Below are 24,257 nucleotides of genomic sequence, written 5' to 3'. Positions count from 1 at the left end.
CCGCCCCCACTTCTAGTGAGATGGTCGGAACTCTAATACGCAAACAAAACCGAGCTGGGCAGAAAGACCACAGTTAGTGAATACGCACGTGGGAGCCCTCCCTGCACAAGCTCCTCATCTGAATTCTTCAAGGCTACAGAAGATGTTAAGTGGCTGCCATTACATAATCAGTGGGAGATGCCTTCAGAAACATCCGCCTACAGAAAGAGGTAGCCCGTCTCTCCAGCACCCACATTCCTGGGTGAGGGTGACACTCCAGTCAGAAGGTAAGAATCCCATGTAAGCGCTCTGTGAAGAGCAAACCACCACTCAATTGGAATACAGTAGCAGTCCTGGAGGAATCCAGGACTCCAAGCGCACTGAGCCCTGTAGATCTCACCCAGCGGTGAGCGCTGGAGCCCCTGCTGGGAGGACCCATCGTGCCAAAGGCCTCTGAGCGCAGAGCTGCCCAGACTGGCCAGGAACAAGACCTGGAGCTGCTGGGAAGCACAAAAGCTCATCCAATTTACTTCTCCCAGAAGTATCTTATCTACCTGAAGTGAACAGTTAAATCCCATGATTAGATCCCTTGTTTCAGCTTCACCATCCATCCAAATCCACGGCCCGTTGTAATGCAAATCATGTATAGTCTAATGCAAACAAACAGACTTTTATCCTAAGACATTTTTGTCCTTATGTTCGATACAAGGAGAGGATGATACTTTAGGAATAACAGGCTAACACTGAGAGAACCCAGGCTCGATGTAGTCACCTAATATTATCAACAAAGTCAACAGAATAAAAAAGAAAAAAGCAACTACTTCCTTACTGCTTTCAAAATGTGGGCTACAACCTATCACGTTTCAAAAGCTTCCCCGATAATAACCCTGTTCTATTTATAAACTTAAGAGCTGATTTTTGTCACCCTCATCTCTTCCTATCTACATCAAACCTCTGAAGGCTAAAAATGTAACAGAATTTCCTTGGAGTGGGAGCAAAGGGTGGGGACTGGCCCCTGGACACGTGATCACAAGGGTCTAATGACAATGCCTGTTCAAAAATAGACCCTTACCATAGTTATTCCTCCAGGCAGTCTCCCTGAGGTTGTATAGAAAAATTCTACTGAAAACCCATCCTTATAAAACATTTAAATATCATATATTTTCTCAAGGCAAAGCAAACTACCGAAAAACTCCCTCACACCTGTAATCCCAGCACTTTGGGAGGCCAAGGCAGATGGATCACAAGGTCAGGAGACCGAGACCATCCTGCCTAACATGGTGAAACCCCGTCTCTACTAAAAATACACACAAAAAATTAGCCGGGCGTGGTGGCGGGCGCCAGTAGTCCCAGCTACTCCGGAGGCTGAGGCAGGCGAATGGCGTGAACCCAGGAGGCGGAGCTTGCAGCGAGCAGAGATCGCGCCACTGCACTCCAGCCTGGGCGACAGAGCAAGACTCCGCCTCGGGGGGAAAAAAAAAAAAAAAAAAAAAAAAACTCCCCACAACAAACCTCAAAACTCTTAAATAGATGCAGGGACTGTGCGGTATGCAAAACCAACTAGTAAAGGAATGTTAACACCTAGTCCCAGACTCCAAAAATAAAAGTCAGCTGGAAAGCAATGCTGTTTAGCCCTCCACGGAGAACACTGTCCACCTTATTTCCCTGCATTGTTTGTTGTATTTACGTAGAAAAAGAAGTTCCATTCAGGCTGTGGACTCCGCTGTTTAGCCGCATATTGTATTTATCGGACACTTTCTACATACTAGGCATTGTGCTTTCTGCGGACATTACCTCACTGAGGCGTGCACAGCATCTCCTAAGTGGACACTATAGATATCTCCATTGTACAAAGCGGACGGTGATCCTCGCGCAAGTTGAGCAGCGTACCCAGGGTCACGAAGCCAATGAGAGGAGCAGTGGGATCTGAACCTCTTCGGGATTCTAGAGAGGGAAACTGTAACTACTATACAGAGCTGGTGGCTGGTGCCCTGGGAAACCCTTCACCGGCTTACAAGACCAGATGAGACTGAGATATAAAGGAACTAATTCCATTCCCACTGTTGGGAAATAACATGTGCCATTCTCATGGGACATCTGAGAGCTATTAATGAATAGGATGTCACACTGACCCATCTCCACAAGGGAAGACGACAAAAAGGAACAAATTGTGTTAAGTTTTATATACTTACATCTGGCAATTTCTGCCTTTCCGGGAGGCTTGTTTATAACATTTTGTAATGCACCATAAATTGTAAATTTTAATTATCCATTACTCTATGTAAACTTTGGTAATCAAACTCCATTTCAAGATGTTCTTGGGGCTGGGTGCAGTAGCTCACGCCTGTAATCCCAGCACTTTGGGAGGCCGAGGCAGGTGGATAGCTTGAAGTCGGGAGTTCAAGACCAGCCTAGCCAACATGGCGAAACCCCATCTCTATCAAAAATACTATTAGCTGGGTGTGGTGGTGTGCACCTGTAATCCCAGCTACTTGAAAGGCTGAGGCACGAGAATCGCTTGAATCTGGGAAATGGAGGTTGCAGTGAGCCGAGATCACACCCCTGCACACCAACCTGGGAGACAAAGCAAGACTGTCTCCAAAAAAAAAAAAGTCCTTGGATTCAGACTTCCATCATATTAGCCACACGCCTCTTCTTGCCAGAGTCCTGCCTGGCTGCAGGTTCAGAATGGCCCGCAAAGTTTCAGAAAACAGAGCTCCAGGCCCCACCCCAATTCTGAATCTAAAATCCTGCCAGTGTGATGGTCATCCGTGGTTTTATAAAGTTCTACAGATGAGTTTAGTGTGCAGCAAGGCTGGACAGTCATTTTAAATTGATGAGTACTGATTGAGCAGTTTGCGATCACTAGAGTTCATTAGTCATTTCTTTCCTGGATTTGCGGGCAATGGAAGTGGGAGTGGTGCCTGAAGTGAGCTCCTCCCCACCTCGTGGCATCACCTCTTCAGCAGAACAAGGCTTGTCTGTGATGTACATAAAAACGCTCTTTCTCATGCTATTTCACTGCATTCCGCTTTTCCGCTTTAAATCTTTACAGACGTGAGCCACCACGCCCAGCCTATTTATGTCTGAGAGGCCCAGGCTGGAGGATCACTTGAGGCCAGCAGTTTGAGGAGCGCCTGAGCAACTCAGCAAAACCCCGTATTAAAAACAGCCAGGCATGGTGGTGTGCACCGGTAGTCCCAGCTACTTGGAAGGCTGAGATGGGAGGATCACCTAGCCCAGTTGTTTAAGGCTGCAGTGAGCTGCAATCACACCACCAAACTCCAGCTTGCGTGACAAAGCCAGACACCGTCTCTAAAATTAAAGAAGTAACATTAAAAAAAACTTAGCCGTTTCATGCCACTAGAGGTATTTTCTTTCATTTCAGAGGGAGTTAACAAACCCCACCCCAGCAGTGCCCTTCTCTGCAGTCTTTCTGTGCAACAGTGAGTGGAGGATGATTCCAAATTCATCATCCCAGGGTCTCTTTTAAGCAACTCAACACTTTCTGCTGGCCACACTCAGGCTCAGGCCCGTCCTCTTGCCTGGGTGTTCATTAACAACCCCCTGCCCGGCACACCTGCTTGGCTGCTTCCTGGCCACCCTAGTGCAGAACTACCACACACACCCAGTGCCTGCCACTTTATTTTGCCCTTGGCTCTGAATCTCCCCTGTGACTGCAGTTTCAGATATGGAATTCAGGGGCAAGTACACTGACTAATAAATGAGTATATAATGGAAGCAGAACTTTACAAGAAGAAAAAAATTCCCAAAGTAGCAATTTTAGAAATTTAATCGGAAAGATTATCAAATAGCTGGTCTTTCAAACAGACATTCTTTCAAACATTAAGCACGAATACCTACATGGCCTTTCTCTAGCTATGAGAACTCAGCCAACCACACCCATGCCAGCATCGCCTGGCCTCCCATGCGAACAGAGCTGGGCTCCACTTGTCTTGTCCACTTGTTTCCTCTGTCCTGCATCATGAACTTTTGCCACCACTTTGCCTGACCCAAACTTAATGCACTTGATTAATAGTCAACATGACTCAGGCTCTAGTACTGTGCTCCTTCAGGACCCAGCTGGGACTGAACCAGGCTACCTGGTAAAAGCAAAAGGAAGCCGATTTAAGGCTTGTCTCTGCCTCCTCTATGCTTTGAAGAAGGATTCACAGGTTTTGCTAGGGATGGCAGGAAATTCAACTGAAATGGAAATTTACCCACATTAATTCCACACCTGATAACAGGGACATACCCTAAAGATGGGAAATTATGGGGAAAAGTTTTCAGGTACAGCAGCTGCATACTGGAAGAGAGACCTGTAGCATTCTAGTTGTGTTTCAAATCAGCGTCCAGTTGGAGAAACACTTTGTCTCCTAAGATTTAAAGTAGGAAATTAGAAATAAATACTGACAAATACCTGACAGTCTCAGTGTTAAGGTAGTGCTATTTTTTTTAAAGTTCTGATGCAAGAACACCCACTGAGAGCAGCCAAAATCTGGGACCTTGGCTATGCATAATGCCGAAGACAGCCAAACACACCAAGCGATGAGCCACTTACCTCAATGAACATGTCTTCCACAAAACAAGCATCCAGTGCCTTCAACACAGGCATACGTCAAAAATTCCTGGTCCAGGGTGAAAGCCCAGTAGGCATCCACAGGCTGGTTCTCAGTGGATTCATTTGGATTAAGGTTAGTCATTAAGAGGGAGGATAACAAATAAGCTATCTTCTTAGGGTTTCTTCTCTTGTTCTTTGTACTACAAATTACTTGATGATGTATATTTTCACGCAAGGAAACAGGCCTAGATAAGAAACCAGGGTTATGAAAATCAGAACTTCTCCTCTACTCTCCCTGACACCAAAGGTTTTCCAACGTCTGGTCAACAGACATCCCTAGCAGATTTTTAAGAAATCTGAATGAAGTCTGGGTATACCGAAGTCACGCACGGCTTTTGTCCCCATTACATTTTCAAACTTCCTTCATATATGGCACTAAGACCAAGTCATGTATTTGGAATGAACCATCTGGTCTATTACATACAGTCTACCACTATAAAAATGGACATAAAAATGAGTCTTGAACTTGTATTCTGTCTATGGGGATACCACCCAGAATGCACCGGATCGCATCTGAACTTGCATTCTGCGACTATCAAAATAGAGGCAGGCCCAAAGGAAACTGAGAAACTGGCCTAGAACTGAGTGCCTGCTATCTTGTTTTCGTGTGTATTTTGATTACGTATCTCCCTATTGGAAGAACAGAAAAGTTCAACACCACAAAAGCTGGGAAGCAGTACAGGGGCAAACTCAATGGTCACTTGTGAGCCTAACATAATTACTGAATCCTTCATGATTTTTTACATGTAGTTTTAAATAAAAATGTCGGGTTTTTTTTCAGCCCAATATCCATGTGCCTAGGTAAAATTCTCACACCCTAAGAAGAAAACTAATGGAAGTTTTCCTTTCTTACATGTGGTTAACTTCAACTTTACGCAACCAACCTTAATTTTACAGACTCACGCTTAACTTTTAAATAAGTATCTTGCCTTTCGAAAGCCACCTTAATATATACTGAAGCAGGTGAATTTGTAAAAAGAGAAGACTTTAGGTTAGCAATTGAATCACAGTGGCAAGAATTAATTCTGATATGTCCCCGTATGAGGATTTAGGGAAGGAAGAATGAGTATTCGTATTCCCTCCTTCATCCAAGCACGTCAAAGCATATCAGAGAAAACCATCAGACCCTCACATCCATTCGAAATGCTACCAACTAAAATATGAGCATTTTGAATCACAAAATTATGTAAACATTCAAATAAAATCAATGTGAAAAATCAAAATGATCTGTTAAACCTCCAATTTTTACTTTCAGAGATTGCTGATGCCTATGTCAATGTATCTCAAATAGTTTCCTTTTTACACATTTAACTCAACTTTGATACTATACCTACCAGACCTGGACCAGTTTAATTGCATAGGAAGATTTTTACTATGTTTACATTTTTCTTAAATTAATTTTTAAAAAAGCATAGTAAAGAGTCTGAGGACAAATTATTCAACTGTTTATCATACATAAGACCGCATGACTATAATACAAAGGGGGGTTCTTTTTTCATTTAACGTTACAATATACACAGCAAGTCCGGACTAGATCTTACAATCTGAACACAGGTATTTAACCTTTTCCATGCTGTTTATGTTTACAATGCACAGAAGTCCTGTAACCAAACTGTGTAGTAAAGCACACAAAACTGGACTGTAACATAACACAGTATGCAGAAGCATTGGATTTTATGATTTTCTTTATGTAAATATCGGTTTAAAAACTGCTTTAGTTTTTTGGTGCTTGCTAAGATGTGGCAACCAGCACAGAAAAAAAAATGACCTGACCCATATGATATCTTAACCTTATATTCCTAAACAGCAGTAACTACTGAATTCCTTTTGATATTGCTATACTCAAGATGATATCCTTTTATTCACTGTAAACCTTTATGAACTACCAAGTTCAAAAAAATCATCCACAGGCTTGACAGTTAATTACAAAATAAATATGGATTTCCTGATAAACAACAAAAAGTTTTTGTAGTTTATAAAAACGAGTATTTCCAAGTTTCCATTCACATTTACATAGTGTTTAGCCTTTCTTTTCTCACTGTTTACATATAAAAACCTGCTTTTGTTCAGAAAAAAAATTGACCTAGTCAGCCACATGGAATTGACCAATAGAATGAAACGCGGTGTTCTGCTGAGTCATCTTAAACAGGTTATCGGCAGAGGTAGATTACTGCTTCTTTTCTAGGCTTCTTTTGATCCTGGACAGGTAAATTACTTATCTTCATTCTCCCAATTCGACCGCTCAAAAGTGTCACACCCCAAAATTGGTCAATTTAAAATGGGAACACAAATTTAGCAACTGCCAGACTGTGTTACATTAAGGCAGCGTAATCTCAACACGAGGCACCTGTTAAATACCAGCCTGTCTGCTCAGGTCACGCATGAGAGTTCTGCTTTACTTGCGCTCATACTCTGGACCTGTTGGTGCAATCAAGGTCTTGCTTTCAAGTCTACAAGTAGGTTAATCAGGAATACAAGAATCAACTGCTGGTTCCATAGCTTCTGGATCCAGTGTCCCTTTACCTTCAGAAGCCTGAACACACTTAGAATGTAACAGATGTTGTAATCTTGAATTAGATGTCAATCTATTATGTTCAGTACACAGATTGCTGTAAATGTATTGGCTATGGATTCAACAACAGTTCCAGTTTTGTTTAAGCAATAGTACAGCCATAATTTTCAACTGACATTTAAAAATGGTCTAGTTACACCTTGTGTCAAAGTGCAGAACTGCTACATTATTGGTTACAGACATCTATGTGCTATAAAAACAGCTTTGGTACAATAAATTATCAAAAAAGAAAATAAATTTTTGTAAAATTCACAGCATAATTGTGAGGCAAAAAAGCAGTCACATAAAATTCTGCATTTTTTAAAAATGTTCAGGATGAACAGAAGACATCTTTGTGCAGAAGAAATGGTGGAGATACCACGTGCCGAGAAAAAGCAAAAGAAAAAGTAAAAAGCAGGAAGGGACACAGCTGTAGCTATTTCCATCAAAGCAAACCACTACTTCTGTGACCTTCAACCAATAAGGAAGTCAACTTTATGACACACGCAAAGTGACCTTGCAATACCTTACAATTAGTGGGTCACAAAAGTCTATTTTAAAAGAAAGGCCTCTTGAATTACCCATTCTCTGTGTTTTCAGCATTAAGGACTGTCTGCAAAAGCATGTCCAAAAGTGATTGCATCTGAAATGGTAGGCTCTTCTAATTTCGAGTCCAAATCCATAAGGCCAAAGGTTATCCCAAAGACCACCACTCAGACCTCCCCAGGACTGGCCACGACCGACCCGTTGATTGCTTCTCAGTGCACCTTGGTTAGGAGACCAGTCACGTTCCATCCTATCTTCCTGTGGCCTCTGCAACGGGAGAGCCACAGGATCCCATGTAATTGCTGCTTTGCTCCTCAGTAGGTTCAGATAGGAGAGTTCTGATCCCCGCCACTCAGCATGCTTACTGTGCCTGACAAACTTCACCACAACCGTCCCCTTCATACAGCTGAAGATGGTGTTTGTGGAAGCTGGAGGTCCCTCTTCCTTACAGTACTGCATTTCCGTGCCCAAGTGTGTTTAGAGGACTTAAAAACCCAAATTTCCCACCCTCCCACCCAAAACAAAACAGAACAAAACAAGAAAAAGGGGGGGATGGGGGGACAAAAAGAAAAAAAAAAACACCCTCATGGGGCCCTTTATGCAAATTATGTGCAGTGCCTTTTACTTTAAAATTAGTTGGCAAATGACCAAGACCAACATCTGAACATTAACTTTTGCTGAATAGAAAGACAAAAAAACCCCACTGTGACTGGGATGTGGCAAGTTAAAATGGGGGAGCAAAAAGAGGATACCTCTGAGCTATCCATGAAGATGGGTTTGGACATGGCTCTTTTAAACACTTCAATGTCCCTTTGCAATCTTTTCAAGTTAAAAAAAAAAATCAGCTTTGCCCTCTTGTAGCGGTTCAGTGTGTTAATCTCCTTCTGATTCGAGCAGCTTTGCACTTTGTTTTTGGGAAAAAAAACACCACTTCTATAAAAACACACAAGAAACAAACTCAAGTTTCAATGTAGTCACGAGCTAGCTACAGGACTCTGTTGCACACAAACTCCTGTCATGGGGGACTCTTCTCTATCAGCCCCTTGCCTCATTGTCAGATGTCCTTCAGTCATGTAATGTGCAGGACCTGTATTAGCAGAAAATTGGTATGTTGGATGTCCAGCTATGCCAGTCTCTTGGCGGGGATTGGAGTAGACGGTCAAATTAACGTCCATAGCTCCATTCTGTCCAAAGTCCAAGGTATTAGCAGCCACTGGGCGATTCTGGTAGGCCTGGTTGCCTTGATTACCAGTAGAGGAGGAAGATGTCGAGGAAGAGGTCGTTGAGGAAGACAGGGATGTCATGGAGTGGTGACTGTGGCCAACCTCCATAGAATCTTGGGTAGAGGAGCTATTCGTTGGAGAATTGTAGACCCTTGGCCTGGTCCGGTTACCCAAGGCTTGTTGTCCATGGTGGTGGTGGTGGTGGTGGTGGTGGTGATGGTGATGGGAACTGTTACCATGGTGATGATGCAATGCATTCTGTTGAGGGGCTACATGAAAGGTTGTTTCTTGAACAGGATGAGTTTCAACAGTGACCTGTGTAGGAGCTTCAGTGCCTGACCAACCAAGAGGAGCAGGAAATTGCTGACGCACCTGAAAGAACAGATTTTTAAAAGGATTTTTCAGAGGACTGTTTCCAAGCTTTAATCTTCCATCAAAACCCATGACACTAACAAACTAGCATCATATTAATCAGGGGGAAGCGGTTTTTTAAACTTTTAATGTGTTAGACAGTTTTATAACACAAAATCCCAAATACATTTCAAGGGCAAAAAATGTCATCATGAAAGCTGCAATTTTTAGGAAGTTATATCCTTAAATAGGTTCATCTATTTCACTAGCCACTGTCCTTCCTTGGGAGCACTGTTTATGCCAGGGGTCAGCAAATATTTCCTGAAAAGGGCTGGATAGTATTCTGGGCAGGTCCAAAAGGAAGTCTTTACTTTTCCCTCATGTCCTTCCTCTCTCCATCTTTCTTCTTTCAATAAAGGACTACTATCTACCTAGCTGCTCAACAATGCCTCTGTCCAACCCATGAGCAAGAACTTATGAGTCTACCTGTGAAATAGATTACAAATTTGGCCTCTTCTCTTCATCCCCATCATCTCTTGCCTACGCTAACACAACAGCCCCTTAAATGAACTCCTTGTTTCCATCCTTGTCCTTCTCCAAAGGGTAGCAGGAACAATCTTTTCTTAACACAAATCCAATCACTTCCCTATTTAAAATCCTTTAATGACTTCTCACTGCACTTAGAAAAACAAAACAAACCCAAATGGATACAACGATCTGCATCATCTGGCCAATGCCCACTTCTCTAACCTCTTTCTCCACCCATCCTATCCCTGGCTACCGGAGTTCCAAACAAAGAAGACCTGCCTTCCATTCCTCCCCTGGGTCAAAATCTCTCAAATGCCTCAGTGTACTAGTAACACGCTGCTCCCTTCTGCCTAGAAATGTTATTTCTTGGATTTTCTTATTGCTTGGATGTCTCTTTTTCATCGCTTCAGTTCCAGAGCCTTCCCTGACCACTCTGGCTGATGCTGCCTCAACAACTGTGGCAGAAGCTACTGGTTGTGCACAATATTCTTCTCGTTCCTGAGCACATGGCTACACAACACTTCCCAGCCTCCCTTGTACTTACTGATGGCCATATGTCTAAGCTGTCAATGGAATGTGAATGAAAGCTTGTATGTCACTGCTAGCCTGGCACACAAGATAATACCTCCCAAGTCCTTCTGCCTGCTGGACACAGTAGACAACTAGGCCCTAGGGCAGGGTGGAACCACAAGATCGTAGGAGATCAGGACCTGGAAGACAGCCCAGCCACTAACCTGAACACCTATTCTGGACTGTTGCACAAAAATGAAGGAAACTTGGTACTCTTTAAGCTACCATATTTTGGGGGTCTGTTATATCAGAGTTTGGCCTATTCTAATTCATACATCCTATCCAACAAACAGTCTTTCTCTACCAAATTATCCTTATTTTCTTTTTAACAGCTAATGCTACTTGCCATTTTTCTTCATGTTCATTTTATTTACTTGTGTCACTGTAAGCTCTAGGAAGGCAAAAGGCTCAGTCTCTATCCAATGGCTGGCACAAATTGTTAAGTGTTTATTCAACAAAGGTGGTCTGAGAACCAAACTTTTAAGAGATACTACTGAAAACAATCAGTAGAAAAGTTGGCAGTGAGTTCTCAGAAAATACTATATGGTTTTTATATGAAGTTAATCAAGTTACTGGATTAGAAAATCACATAGGGGGCAATCTGGCAATAGTTATCAAAATTATAAATCACATTACCCTTTGAAACAGTCATTCTGCTTTCAGGAATTTATATCACAGATAAAATGTCTATGTGTGAATGAGACATGTACAGTGGTGCCTCCTTACCCACAAGAGATACAGTCCAAGATCCCCACTGGATGCCTGAAACTGCAGAGGACTAAACCCTCTATATACTATGTTTTTTGATCTGATAATCTAGATGGCTACAAAGCAAAGTAACTTATCTACTGTGTGGACACGCTAGACGAAGGGATGAGTCATGCCCAGGGTGGGACAGCATGAGATTTCATCGTGCTACTCATAACAGAATTTAAAACTTACGAATTGCTTCTGAAATTTTCCACTTTATATTTTTGGACCGTGACTGACTGAATAACTGGAACCATGGATAAGAAGGGACACTACCGTACAGGGTTATTTATTAAACTACCATTTGTAAATAGTAAAAAAGGTTGGAAATGAACTAAATGTCCATTAATAAATAGGGGACTGGTGGCCAAGACGGCTCACACCGGTAATCCCAGCACTTTGGAAGGCTGAGGTGGGAGGATCAGTTCAGCCCAGGAGTTCAAGACCAGCCTGAGAAACATAGTGAGACCTCACTGCAGGGTGTGCTGGGTCACAATCGTAGGCCTAGTTACTCAGGAGGCTGGGGTGGGAGGATCACTTGAGCCCAGGTGCTCAAGGCTGCAGCGAGCTGTGATGACACGAGTGCACTCCAGCCTGGGTTACAGAGCAAGACCCTAGCTCTAAAAATAAATAAAAAAATGAATAAACAAACAATAGGGGAATGGCGAAAAGACTTATGGAATATCTAAACAACGGGATACTGTGCAAATAAATAAAAGAATGAAAAAGCTCTCTATTTACTGATATACAGAAAGTGCTCCAAAATATATGTCAAGACTAGAAAAACCAAGATGTTCTGAAAGCGTTTGCCTGGTATGGTACTATTTGTGTACAAAGGGTGGATGAAGAATATGTATTTGTATTTGCTTGAATATGTATAAAATATCTCAAAAAGTATACAAAAAACTAATAAACTAATAACACTGGTTTAGAAATTGAGGGGCTAGAAGGCATGGAAGGAAGGAAAACCTTTCGCTGAATTCCCTTTTATATTTACTTATTTTTAAAACCATGTGACTATATCAACCACTCAAAAATTAAGTAATAAAAAAGGATTTGAAGCAAAATCTTGACCTCTGTGAAATCCAGGTGGGAAGAACGCGGTGTCTTATGCTACTCTTGTATGTATTTGCGGTATGGAATAGATCTGGAAGAAAGAAAGGGAAGAGACAAGACAGGCGGATGGTCTGAAGATTTAGAGAGAGCCCCTGGGAGTAGTGATACTTAAGAGCTGAGGCATAAATAGTAGTTACCAAAACAAAAGGAGGAAGAAAAGAGTGTTCCAGGCTGAGAGCACAGGAAATGTAAGAAAAGTAAGAGAGAATGTGGCATATTACACAAAGTGAAAAATGAATTAGTGTGACTAGGGTGAGTGAAGAGGAGAAAGAATGGCCTCGGTGGGGACCAGATCCTGGAAAGCACCGACGCCTTGATAATAAGTCTACATTTCATTTCAGGTAGAAGGGCAAGTCAAAACTGGTTTAAAGTAAGGAAAACAGGCCGGGTGCAGTGGCTCATGCCTGTAATCCCCACACTTTGGGAGGCCGAGATGGGCAGATAACCTGAGGTTGGGAGTTCACGACCAGCCTGGCCAACGTGGCAAAACCCCGTCTCTACTACAAATACAAAAATTAGCCAGCATGGTGATGTGCGTCTGTAATCCCAGCTACTCAGGAGGCTGAGGCAGGAGACTCGCTTGAACCAGGGAGGCGGAATTTGCAATGAGCAGAGATCGTTCCATTCCACTCCAGCCTGGGCGATAGAGCAAGACTCCGTCTCAGCGGGGGGAAAAAAGGTAGGGAAAATAGCAAGAAGAGACCACTTTAGTGAAAGCTTACTTGGGTGCAGGGAAGAGAACGGTGCTGACAGGTGAATGGAATTAGACACTCCATTCTAGTAAGACAAGTCATAACAATGAGGTAAAGTGAAAGGTGGAGAATAAAAACGTATTAAGATGTGGTGAATCCAGATAATTTACTGTCTGATTCAGTGTGGGGAAAGAGGGAGAGAGGAGTGCCTCCAAATTTACAACTTGAGCAAATGGGTAAATTTAGGGCCATTTTTACAAAGAATGGCAAAAGTAGAAGCGTTGGGAAGGAAGTGAAAATGATGACTTCAGTTTATGTGCTGTGTGTGCACATATTGTTGAGACTTTCAAGGTGACATTTATAGTAAACAATTAGAAAGGCCCTAGGGGTTCAGAAGTGAAGTCTAAGTCAGAAGTCAAGACTTAGGAGCAACTAGCATGAGGATGGTGACTGCAGGCCCTGGCAGGTGTGGCTGAAATCATCCAGGAAACATTAAGCGGAGTAGGGAAGGGACACGGGTCATGCCTGGAGGAACACCCAGGTTTCAGTGCTGGGTAGAAGAAAAAAAACGAAACAGACAGTGAAGGAAAGGGCAAAGAAAAGGGGTAGGGGGAGGGAAAGAAGAACATCCTGCCAAGGAAACCAGCAGTGAGTGTTTCAAAGAGTGGGGAAAAGTCAACACTGCCAAATGAAGTTGTAGAATGCAGAAAGATAGCATTAGGGTGTCCACTGGACCCATGAATAAAGGTCACCGCTGACACCGGCAGGAGAGTTGGAGGGCAGGACCTAAGTGGAACAGGCAAAGAGGTCTTCAGGGTAAAGAGACAAAGACCACAGGTAGCAGAAGTATAGGGAAAGAAAGGGGGACATGCAAAGGTGCTGCTTAAGATGGGAGAGGCCTGAGGATGAGGAAATGCTGATCAACAGAAAAAGCCAAAAGAGTAGAGAGTGAAGACACCGGAGCTGAGGGAGACCAAAGGGCAAAGCCCCCATGATGGCAGGAGAGAGGGGATCAGGACAATGAGTGGGCTTGGCCTTAGGCAAAAAGAAACACACTGCTTCTAACAAAAAAGGGGTAGAGGAGAAGTGGACAGTGCACACATAGGCAGGATCATGTATTCAATGTTACAAAGCGGAGAGAGTTCCTGTCTGAAGACTCTTTTCCTTACAAAGCAAAGAGTGGGTAAGAACAGAGAAGGGGAGGGCAAAGGTTTCTGAGAGTAGAAAAGTTTGAAACTATTATTAAAGAGAATAGGAGAGGATGGGACAACTTTGAAAACATGTTAAGACTGCCCAGTAGAGGTTGGTGAGTATTAACAGTGCTGACAAACAGCTGCATGTGGGATTTTCTCCAGCACCATTCAGCTGCCCTAGTCACAAGAATGGAGTGCACTCTTAATCAACAGCAGTTTACTCATCCATCAAATACTACACTGGCCTCTCACCTTCAAACACCATCACGCAAAACTCGGTATGAACCAACTTACAACTTTATTAGATTATTTAAATATTTTTACCATCACCATCTGCTTCACTCCAATTTTGAAAAAGTACTTAATTAGATCCTCTTCAACAGGTTTAAAAACAGAAAACAAACAAAACAACAACAACAAAAAGGCTAAAATCAAATCAGAAATTGATTCAGAATCCAGGACTATAAATGCTAAAAAATCATGGGAGGAAGCAGAGTCGAGTCATTAAGATCATGACCCAGGGAAATTTACTTAGCCCGTGAAGTCTCAGTTTCCACTGTAAAATGGGAATCAAAGAAGCATGAGGCTCAAAACGCTGCTTTGGTAAATGAGATAAACACAGGAAAAAAACTGTTCAAAACAACAACTGTTATGCCCCCAGTAAGTGTTAGCCACTTCTAGACGAGGAGGAGGAAAACTGCAAGAATGTGCTTCTCTATGATAAATACTTACATTTCCTTAGACAGGAGAACGTCATGAACCTCTAGGGTAAATGATACGGTCATTCTAAAGGCACCTGGCATCCAGTGCTGCTCCACCTGAGCATGGCAGGTGACACAAGCAAATGAACCACGTGCGAGCTCACCTGGGGACTGTGTGTCTCGCAGTCCATGGCCTGCACGGCAGCCGTGAAGTGCCCGCCACTGTGCCGATGCTGGTGCGTCGGATCCGACCGGGCTCTCCCACTGTTGCTTGTCCCCGATGAGCCACCTGAAATATCACAACACAAAACAATACAACTGTGAGTTTAAAATTCATTTTGTTCAAATTTATACTCTGAAGCTATACCATTAAAACTGAAAGTACTCACACACACACATACAAAATCTCTAATATTAACTTGAAAGTATATCACAAAGTCTTCATATTCTCTGACTAAAACCAGGTTCTCTCTCGTCCACCACTGAACTAAAATACAATGAAGTCTGGTTAAGGCAGGGGAAAACTCAAGCAATGTGGACAAAAATTCCATTTAAGAAGTAATTTAAAATGCTGGTTAGTAAATAGATTTCCAACTGCCAAGCAGATTTTATTACATGTGTAACTAAATATTGGAGCTTTGGGGGAGATGAATTTACTACTAACTACAAAGAACAGATTTAAGTAAAGTAACTGCTCCCCACTCTGTTAACAAATTTAATCAACACTTTAAAATAATCCCACTTTTTCATAAAGAAAACACAAAACATTCCCAAGCCTAATCTAACCGCAGCAGCACAGACCTGAGCTTGACGATGTACTGGAGGTGGTGCCCGAAGACTGAGACTGCTCCATGGCGGGGCTTGTAGATACACTATTACTTGTATTTGTACCTTCATCAGCTGTTTTCTTGAAGAAACTGTGCTGCAGAGCATAATAAGGTTGAATTCGAGTTTTGGGGTCATAATCAAGCATCCTTAAAATGAGGTCTTTGAACTTCAAGTAGTCAGCGACCGTATGACCTGACTCCCCAGCACGTCGCCCACCAGGTCCTCCTGTTTCCACTCCAAGAATGTTATGAAGTTTACGGGTTCCTGGTGGTTTGTACTCCTGTGAGAGAGAAGATGAAAGGCTTTCTCTAAATTTGGTGGAATACGTAAACACTCACATAATTTAATTTCAAATATGTTTAAATATATATGTTGAGGCCTTTATTAAAAAGGACACTTCATAGTTAAATCCTCTGCCTTTTCACACATTACTATCCCAAATGCATGGTGGTTACAGCTCAACATTAATTCTGAGACCAAAAATGGCTACAAAGATCATTTAGCCCAGGGGTCAGTAAACTATGGCCTGATGCAGAGCCTGGTTTTCTACAGCTCCAGCTACAAACGGTTTTTCTGTTTTCAAAGGTTGTAAAAACAAGCAACCAAAAACAAAAAATATGCAGCAGAGGTCCACAAGGCTAAAAGCATTTTCTCTCGTCTTTTACAGAGAGCACGCATGCCCCTGCTCACCCTGGCTGGGAGCCTCTTTCCTACCTAACTGTGCACCCGCAGCACCTGTTACACTTCCTTCAGCAACAGCAGCCCAAGAAAGCTATGGCAATGACACCAAGGATGTTCTACATAAAAAGGCACTGGCCTAACCCTACCTGCTCATGGTAGGAGAAAATTATGTATGCTTCCCTTTAGAAAATCTATGTAATAATAAACTAACGTGTGTTGAGATTTCCTGAAAACTCATTTTTGACAGATAATACTATAACCCTTAAAACCTCTATAAATATTGAATTTATTAAGAATAGCATCACCAGACTTTGACTTCTGTTACAATGCAGAAATGTGTGAGATGATTGTTCCTCCTCTAATAAGTCATAAAATCACTGCCTTTTAAAGACCCATCAGAGAGCTGTATGAGGATCCAAAGTTGGAACAAAAATCTCCTGAATTCTACAAAATGAAAAGCCTCTCCTGGAAGAGACCTGCAGTGGGAGAAGGCGCAAGTATGCCACAGATGAGCGAGAAGACTCCAGCCCAAGTCTGAACCAACTTCTGATGGCCAGGAGTGGACAGACAGAAGGATGGGGCAGTACAGCAGGAGGAAGGCGATCTCCCAGGCACAGAGAGTTAGGAGTGGGGCTGCTGACTGGGCAGTAATGTATAGAGACCACTAGATTTTCCCTGGTTCTAAAGACACAAACACTGCTGAAGGGAATGTCCTGATCCCAGCTCAAAACATATGAAAACAGTGGGGAGTAGAATCTAAGTCAAACAAGCAAAGCCCAGAGTCAGCTAAGCTACAAAAGAGATCAACTCAGCCCCACATGAGGGGCCTGACAGAGTTAAGAGGCCTCTTTCTGAGGGAAAATATGACTCACTTCCATCTTTAACTGTTCTTAAGCAAAGAAAATTTGTCACACATTTAAAAATTACAAACATTTTTAAAAAATGACGTCCACAATCAAAAGAAAAAAACCCAATAGAAGATACACATAAATAAATGGTGCAGATGTTGAAAATAGCAGACTGGAACTTTAAAATAATTATGATAAATTACTTCTGATAAATTATGATAAATAATTAAACAATTTAGTTCAAAAGTGGACAACATATGAATAGATATAGAATTTCAGAAGAGAAAAACTATATTTAAAACAAAATAGAAATGCTAGAACTAAAAAATATAGGCTGGGCTCATGTCTCTACACTCAGGTTGAGGTGGGAAGACTGCTTGAGTCCAGGAGTTCAAGACCAGCCAAGGCAACATAGCCAGACCCCATTCCTACAAAAAATTTTAATAGCTGGGTATGGTGGTTGCACCACTCCTGTAGTCCGAGCTTCTTGGGAGGCTGAGGTAGAAGAACTGCTTGAGCCAAGGAAGTCAAGGCTGTAATCAGCCATGATCACACCACTGCACTCTAGCCTGGGTGACAGAGTGAGAACCTGTCTCAAAAATAACAATAACATCACATGAATCCACTTAATGGATTCAACAGCAGACTGGACTCAGCACAAGGAAAAAAAAGAAATCAGTGAATGAGAAGATAGGAAAAGAAATTATCCAAATTAAAAACACAAACAGAATGAATAAACCAGACAGAGACCTCTGGGATAATATTCAGCACTGTAACATACACATCACTGGAGAACTAGAAGAAAGATGAAAGCAGAACAAATATTTGGCAAGACTGTATCTGAGGATTTTCAAAAACTGATGATAGAGATCAACCCACAGATCCAAGAAACTCAGTGAACTCCCAGGAGAAAAAATACAAAGAAAATCATACCTAGGTAAATAGTCAAACTGCGGAAATCAAACAAAGAGAAAACATTAAAATCAGCCAGAGGGAAGAGGGGGAAAATATTATATGCAGGGGAACAATGCTAAGAATAACCACTGACTTCTCTACAGAAACAGTGTAATCCAGAAAAAAAGTCAATACATCTTTAAGCAATATTGTAACATCTTTTTCTTTCGCTGAAAGAAGTTAATCTATAATTCTATATTCACTGAAAATATCTTCCAAAAAATAAAGGTAAACAAGTATTTTCAGATCAACACCTGCTGAGAGAATTCATCGGGATAACTTATTCATTACAAAATAAAAGTTAAAGGAAGGTCTTGAGGCTGAAGAAATAATACCAGATGGAAGCTAGGAATTGCAAAAAGGAATGAATAACACCAGAAAAGAGCAAATATAAGGATAAATATAAAAGATCTATTATCCTTATTTTATGTCTTTTTAAATTTCTTTTGTGTGTTAAATCTATTTTTTATTTAAACAGCCAACAATGTGTTGTGAGGTTTATAACATGCAAAAGTAATACAACAAGTGCACAAGAGGTAGATAGAATCACATGGTTATCACACTGTTTAACAAGCAATATATTATTATTTGAAGGTAAACTAATGTTAAACGTGCATATTATAAAAGGAACACTAAACATGACACATAGAGGAATAAGTAAAAAAATCAATACAGGAGATAAAATAAAATGCCAAAAAGTATTCAACAAACCTCCCTGCAAAAGGCAGGAAAGAAGGAATAGGAAACAAAGAACAGGAAAGACAAACAGAACACAAATAAGACAACAGTCTTAAACCCAAAACTCTGAATAATGGGTTAACCACTATCAGACTAGATTAAAAAAATGACTTGACCATATGTTGCACACAACACAAAAATAATTCTTTAAATATAAAGGTAGGCACAGGTTTACAGTAAAAGGGTAAAAGTGTGTGTGTGTGTCTACACATGTTGCATATTTTTCTTCATATCTTTCATATCTACACACACACACCATGAAAATATCAAGAATAAGAACACTGGTAAGACTATAGTGATATCGGACAAAGCAGACTTAAAGACAAACATGACTAGAGACAAAGAGGGACATTTCAGGATGATAAAAGGGTCAATTTATCAATAAGTCATAACAATATCAAACATGCATATACCTATTAACAAAGCTTCAAAAACCATAAAGCAATGTTACAAAGGGAGTCTAAGACAAATCCAAACTTATCAATGAAGACTCTTCTCTCAATTACTGACAGAATATACACAAATACACACAAAGATATAAAAGATATGAAGAAAAATATCAAACAATTTGATCTACATTGATAGTTGGAGACCACTACGCCAAACACACACAAAATACAATTCTTATCAAGCACACATAAAACATTCACAAAGACACATTAGATGCTAGGCCATAAAACAAGTCTCGATTTTAAAGGACTAAAATCACGTTCTGTGACCAAACTGCTACTAAACTAGAACTCAATAAGACATCTAGAAAATCCTCAAATATTTTGAAATTATGTAACAAAATTCTAATGACAGGTTAAAGAAGAAATCACAAGTTAGAAACATTTCAGAATGACTGTTAAAACATATAAAAAGTGGCCGGGTGTGGTGGCTCATGCCTGTAACCCCAGCACTTTGGGAGGACAAGGCAGGTGGGTCACGAGGTTAAGAGATCGAGACCATCCTGGTCATATGGTGAAACCCCGTCTCTACTAAAAATACAAAAATTAGCTGGGCGTGGTGGTGGGTGCCTGTGGTCCCAGCTACTTGGGAGGTTGAGGCAGGAGAGTTGCTTGAACCTGGGAGGCGGAAGTTGCAGTGAGCCGAGATCACACCACTGCACTCCAGCCTGGCAACAGAGCGAGACTCCGTCTTAAAAAAAAAAAAAAGAAAAGAAAAGAAAAACCAACAACAACAAAAACATATAAAAAGCTGCAGAATGCAGCTAAAGCAGTGCTTGGAGGGAAATTTATACCATTAAATTCTATAGTAGCAAAGAGGCTTAAAAATTAATGATCTAGTTTCCACCTTTAAGAAGCTGGAAAAGGAGTAAATTCAACCCAAGTAAATGGACATAATGAACAGCAAAAAACAGAATAGAAACTAGATCAAGAATAGAAAAAGAAAAGAAAAAAAAAGAAATCAACAAAGTCAAAAGCTGGTTGTCTGGAAAGATTAATAAACTTGATCAACCCTGAGGCAAGACTACTTGGGGAAAAAACAGAAAGTACAAATGGCCAATATCAGGAATAAAAGAGAGACTATCACTACAGATTCTCTAGATATTTAAAAAAAATTATAGTAAAATATTATTGATAATTTTATGCCAACAAATTCAACAATTTAGATGAGAAAGAAAAGTTTCTTGAAAGATACAACTTACCAAAACTAACTTAAAAAAACTTGGATAACCATATTTTCATCAAAAAACATAAATTATAATTAAATAACCTTCTAACAAAAAATGTCCCAGGTTCTGAAGGTTTCATCAATGACCTCTACTAAACATTACAAAAGAAATAATGCCAACCAATCATATACAAATTTTTTCAGAAAATCAAGAAAAAATATTTCCTAATAGTTTCACAAGTCCAGCACAATCCTAAAATCAAATACCCCAATGATGGTTTTATTAATAAAATGTTATGCAAATATCCATTAATGACATAGAAACAAAATTTCTTACCAAGAGATTAGCAAATTGAACTGAGCAATATATATATAAGGGAATAGTATATCAAGGCCAAGTGTAGGTTATCACAGGGTGGGGCTTAACATTCAAAAAATTAATGCATTTTACCACAAAACAGGAGAAAAATCATATGATGATCTCTATACGTGCAGAAAAAACATGACAATATTCAAAACTCACTCATGATATTAAAAAAGCAAAAAAGACATACAATTGAAAAAACAAAACTGTCTTCATTCATGGAGCATTAAGACTGTTTAAGTAGAAAGCCCTATCAAATTTCAACAACAAAAATACAGTCATCCCTCAGTATACGCAGGGGGTTGGTTCCAGGACCCCCCCAAAACATACTGAAATCCACACATACTCAAGCTCCACAAGGAGGCCATGCGGAACCCACATATGTGAAAAGTTGGCCCTCATACACAGGTTTCACATCCAGGGAATACTGTATTTTTGATCCACATTTGACTGCAGATGTGGAACCTTCAGATACAGAGGGCTGACTCTATTTGTCAGAAAAAAATGTGCATACAAGTGGACCTGTGCGGTTCAAACCTGTATTGTTCAAGGGTCAACTGTACTAGAATAGGTGAATTTAGCAAGGTCTTAGGATACAAAATCAATATACAAAAATCAGTTGTATTTCTGTATACCAAAAATGAAAAATTATGAAATTATACATTTTAAATGCCATTTAAAATAGCATCTAAAAAATTAAAAACTAAGGAATAAAGTGAACAAAATATGTAAGACTTCTGCATTAAAAACTATAAAACACTGCTGAGAGATTTTAAGCCCTAAATAAATGGAGAGATAACCCATCTTTATAGAGTGGAAGACTTAATATTGTTAAGATGTCCATTTTCCTGAATGCAATCCCAACTGCAACCCAAATCAAAATGCTAGCACCATTTTTTTGGTAGAAATTTACAAGCTGATTCTAAAATCCATATGTGAAAAGAAAGGACCTAGAATAGAAAACATATCAACAGGGTAAAGCAATTGCTTTCAGCAAATGCTGCTGTAACTACTAGGTAAGCATATGGAAGAAAATGAACTTCAACCCCTTCACCCTGTTCCACACTCAAAAATTAATTCAAGATGGACCACAGAATCCTAACTGTAAAAGCAGACTAAAAAATAAAAATAAAAAACTTTTAGAAGAAAAAACAGAAGAATATCTTCACAAACTTGGAGATGGCAAAGATTTTTCAGGATAAAAAAAATACCAAACAAAAAAAGTTGACAAATACAACTTCATCAATATTAAAACTCCCTATTCATCAAAAGATACCATATTAAGAAAGGAAAAGGCAAAGCCACAGTCTAGGGAAATACACTGACATACATGTGACAAAAAACGTAATGACAAAGGACTACTCAATTATTAAACAACTCAGTAACACAAGCAAAAGATGGGAAAGACCTGTGACAAAGAATATATATATGAAAGGCTAATAAACATATGAAAAGGTGGTATTAGCCATGAAGAAATGCAAATGCAAACCACTACATATCCACTACAGAATGGCTAAAACCCAACAGACAAACCATATAAAATGGTGAGGATGTCATGCAACTGGAACCCTCATGCATCATGGGAATATAAAATACAACAACTTTGGAGAACTGGTGTTTTCTTGTGAAGGTAAACACATACCCCATGACCTGGCAATTCTACTCTTAGACTGTGCTGTCAGAGAGATGAAAACATATGTATAAAAGAATGTTCCCTGCAGCCTTATTCATAATAGTCCCAAACTGGGAACAAACCAAATGACCACTGACAGGTGAATATAAATTATGGCATGTTCATTCAAAGAAATATGTTGAAGCAATAAAAAAAAATTAATTCCTGAGACATACAATATTGATGATTTTCCAAAAACAATACATTTGCTGAGTGAAGAAAACCCAAAACTAAACAATAAATACTATAAGGCTCCATTTATACTAAGTTTGCCAATGAAAAAGCAAAGCTAGTCTTTGATGATAGAAATCAGCAAGTAGTGGGATAACAGAAAAGGTCACAAGAGGACTTGGAATGATAGAAATCTTTCATATTGGTTTAGATGGGGGACACTGCTGTACACAAAGGTGAAAACAAACTCAACACTTAAAATATGTATCTTATATAAACTGTACTTCAAAAAAAGCATCATTTATTGTCTTCTTCATTCTGCACCTCCACCAGGAAAAAAATATATAGTATTTATTTCATTATTGGAAAACCCTAATATGGGGCTTTTGAAATGTAAAATGAAAAATTAAAAGTAAAAATAAAATCAGTAAACAAACCACAAAGAGATAGCCAATGAAAGTATATGCACATCTATTTGTATCTCTAGTCAAAATTCTTAGTGTACCATTTGTAATGTAATTATTTGATTCTGAATTTGACTTTTTGTTACAAAATTTATCTCTTAAAAGCAAAATAATTATTTCATATTTTTAAAAATTAAGTTGCTTAAGTCAATTGCTAAGTGCGACTAAAATCTCATAAAAACCTAGTTAATTCACATGTATTAAATGTATGTTAAGATATCCACTTCCAATTTTAAAAGGAAAAAGACAATCTACTCATTTCTGAAATGCCCCCACCCCAAATAACTAAAAATAGTAATACCTATAGATCAATTTGAAAGAAATGATAGGTCACTGTGGTTTTTGTAAGGCAGAGATTTAGGAGATGGAATGCGATGTTTTATTGAGGAAAAAAAATAGCAGAAGCAAAATATAAATAAATCAATCTGAAATGGAGAAAGCAGCAGCCTGTATCACAGAGAGAGACAACATAAAAAAGATTTAATTTCCTCTCCATGCTAATTCAAACTGGTAGGAACTCCTTTAAATGCTGGTGAAGCTAGTAAGGATTCCCAGACTAAGTTTTGGTTACATGGAAAATGGGCCATGATTAATGAGCTATGTGGGTAAAGAAAAAACAAGGGCCCAGGAGGTCTCGATGGCATTTTCCATCCTTTCCTTATGGGGAATAGGCATAATTTAGCAGTTGGAAACTGCACTGCCTATAGCTTTAGTGAATATGGCAGAACACAATAACTTACAAATCAGTTTTGAAAGATACAACTACGTATGTGCTTTTAAATATTCTAAAGAAAATCATCTGATATTAAAAGTTATGACTCCATAGCTGTGTGGAGGTGAATTAAGGCAATCAACCATCTTCAGTTCACTGAAAATGACACCTGGTGGCAGCGTCGCTAAAACACAAGGCAAAATAATAACTGAAACAAAAATAAACTCTTAAATGTTATAAAATGCAAAACTATGATCTCAAGGTGACTTCTGTATGTACATGTGTGTGGGGGGGTCATATTCAATCACATATTTATACATTACATTCATTCAATACTAGGACCAAAGTAAATTACAAAACATGATTATTTACAGATCTATAAAACAA

At 39.9% G+C, this 24,257-nt stretch overlaps 1 protein-coding gene across 10 annotated transcripts in view; it reads right to left on the bottom strand.

The window, feature by feature from the left end:
- Positions 1 to 6,028: 6,028 nt before the first annotated feature.
- Positions 6,029 to 24,257, bottom strand: part of DYRK1A (dual specificity tyrosine phosphorylation regulated kinase 1A) — a 154,191-nt gene continuing 135,962 nt past the window's right edge. For all 10 annotated transcript variants that reach the window (XM_034948179.3, XM_063601383.1, XM_057300947.2 and 7 more), the window contains 3 exons: positions 15,623 to 15,929; positions 14,986 to 15,110; positions 6,029 to 9,292 (listed from right to left, as the gene is read on the bottom strand). In XM_034948179.3, coding sequence (XP_034804070.1) covers positions 8,672 to 9,292; positions 14,986 to 15,110; positions 15,623 to 15,929 — 1,053 coding nt within the window. In that variant the 3' untranslated portion in view covers positions 6,029 to 8,671. The remainder of the gene's footprint in view (positions 9,293 to 14,985; positions 15,111 to 15,622; positions 15,930 to 24,257) is intronic.

This window comes from Pan paniscus, chromosome 22, assembly GCF_029289425.2.
Source record: "Pan paniscus chromosome 22, NHGRI_mPanPan1-v2.0_pri, whole genome shotgun sequence".
Classification (NCBI taxonomy): Eukaryota; Metazoa; Chordata; class Mammalia; order Primates; family Hominidae; genus Pan; species Pan paniscus.
This window is presented reverse-complemented; position numbering and strand designations above follow the sequence as displayed.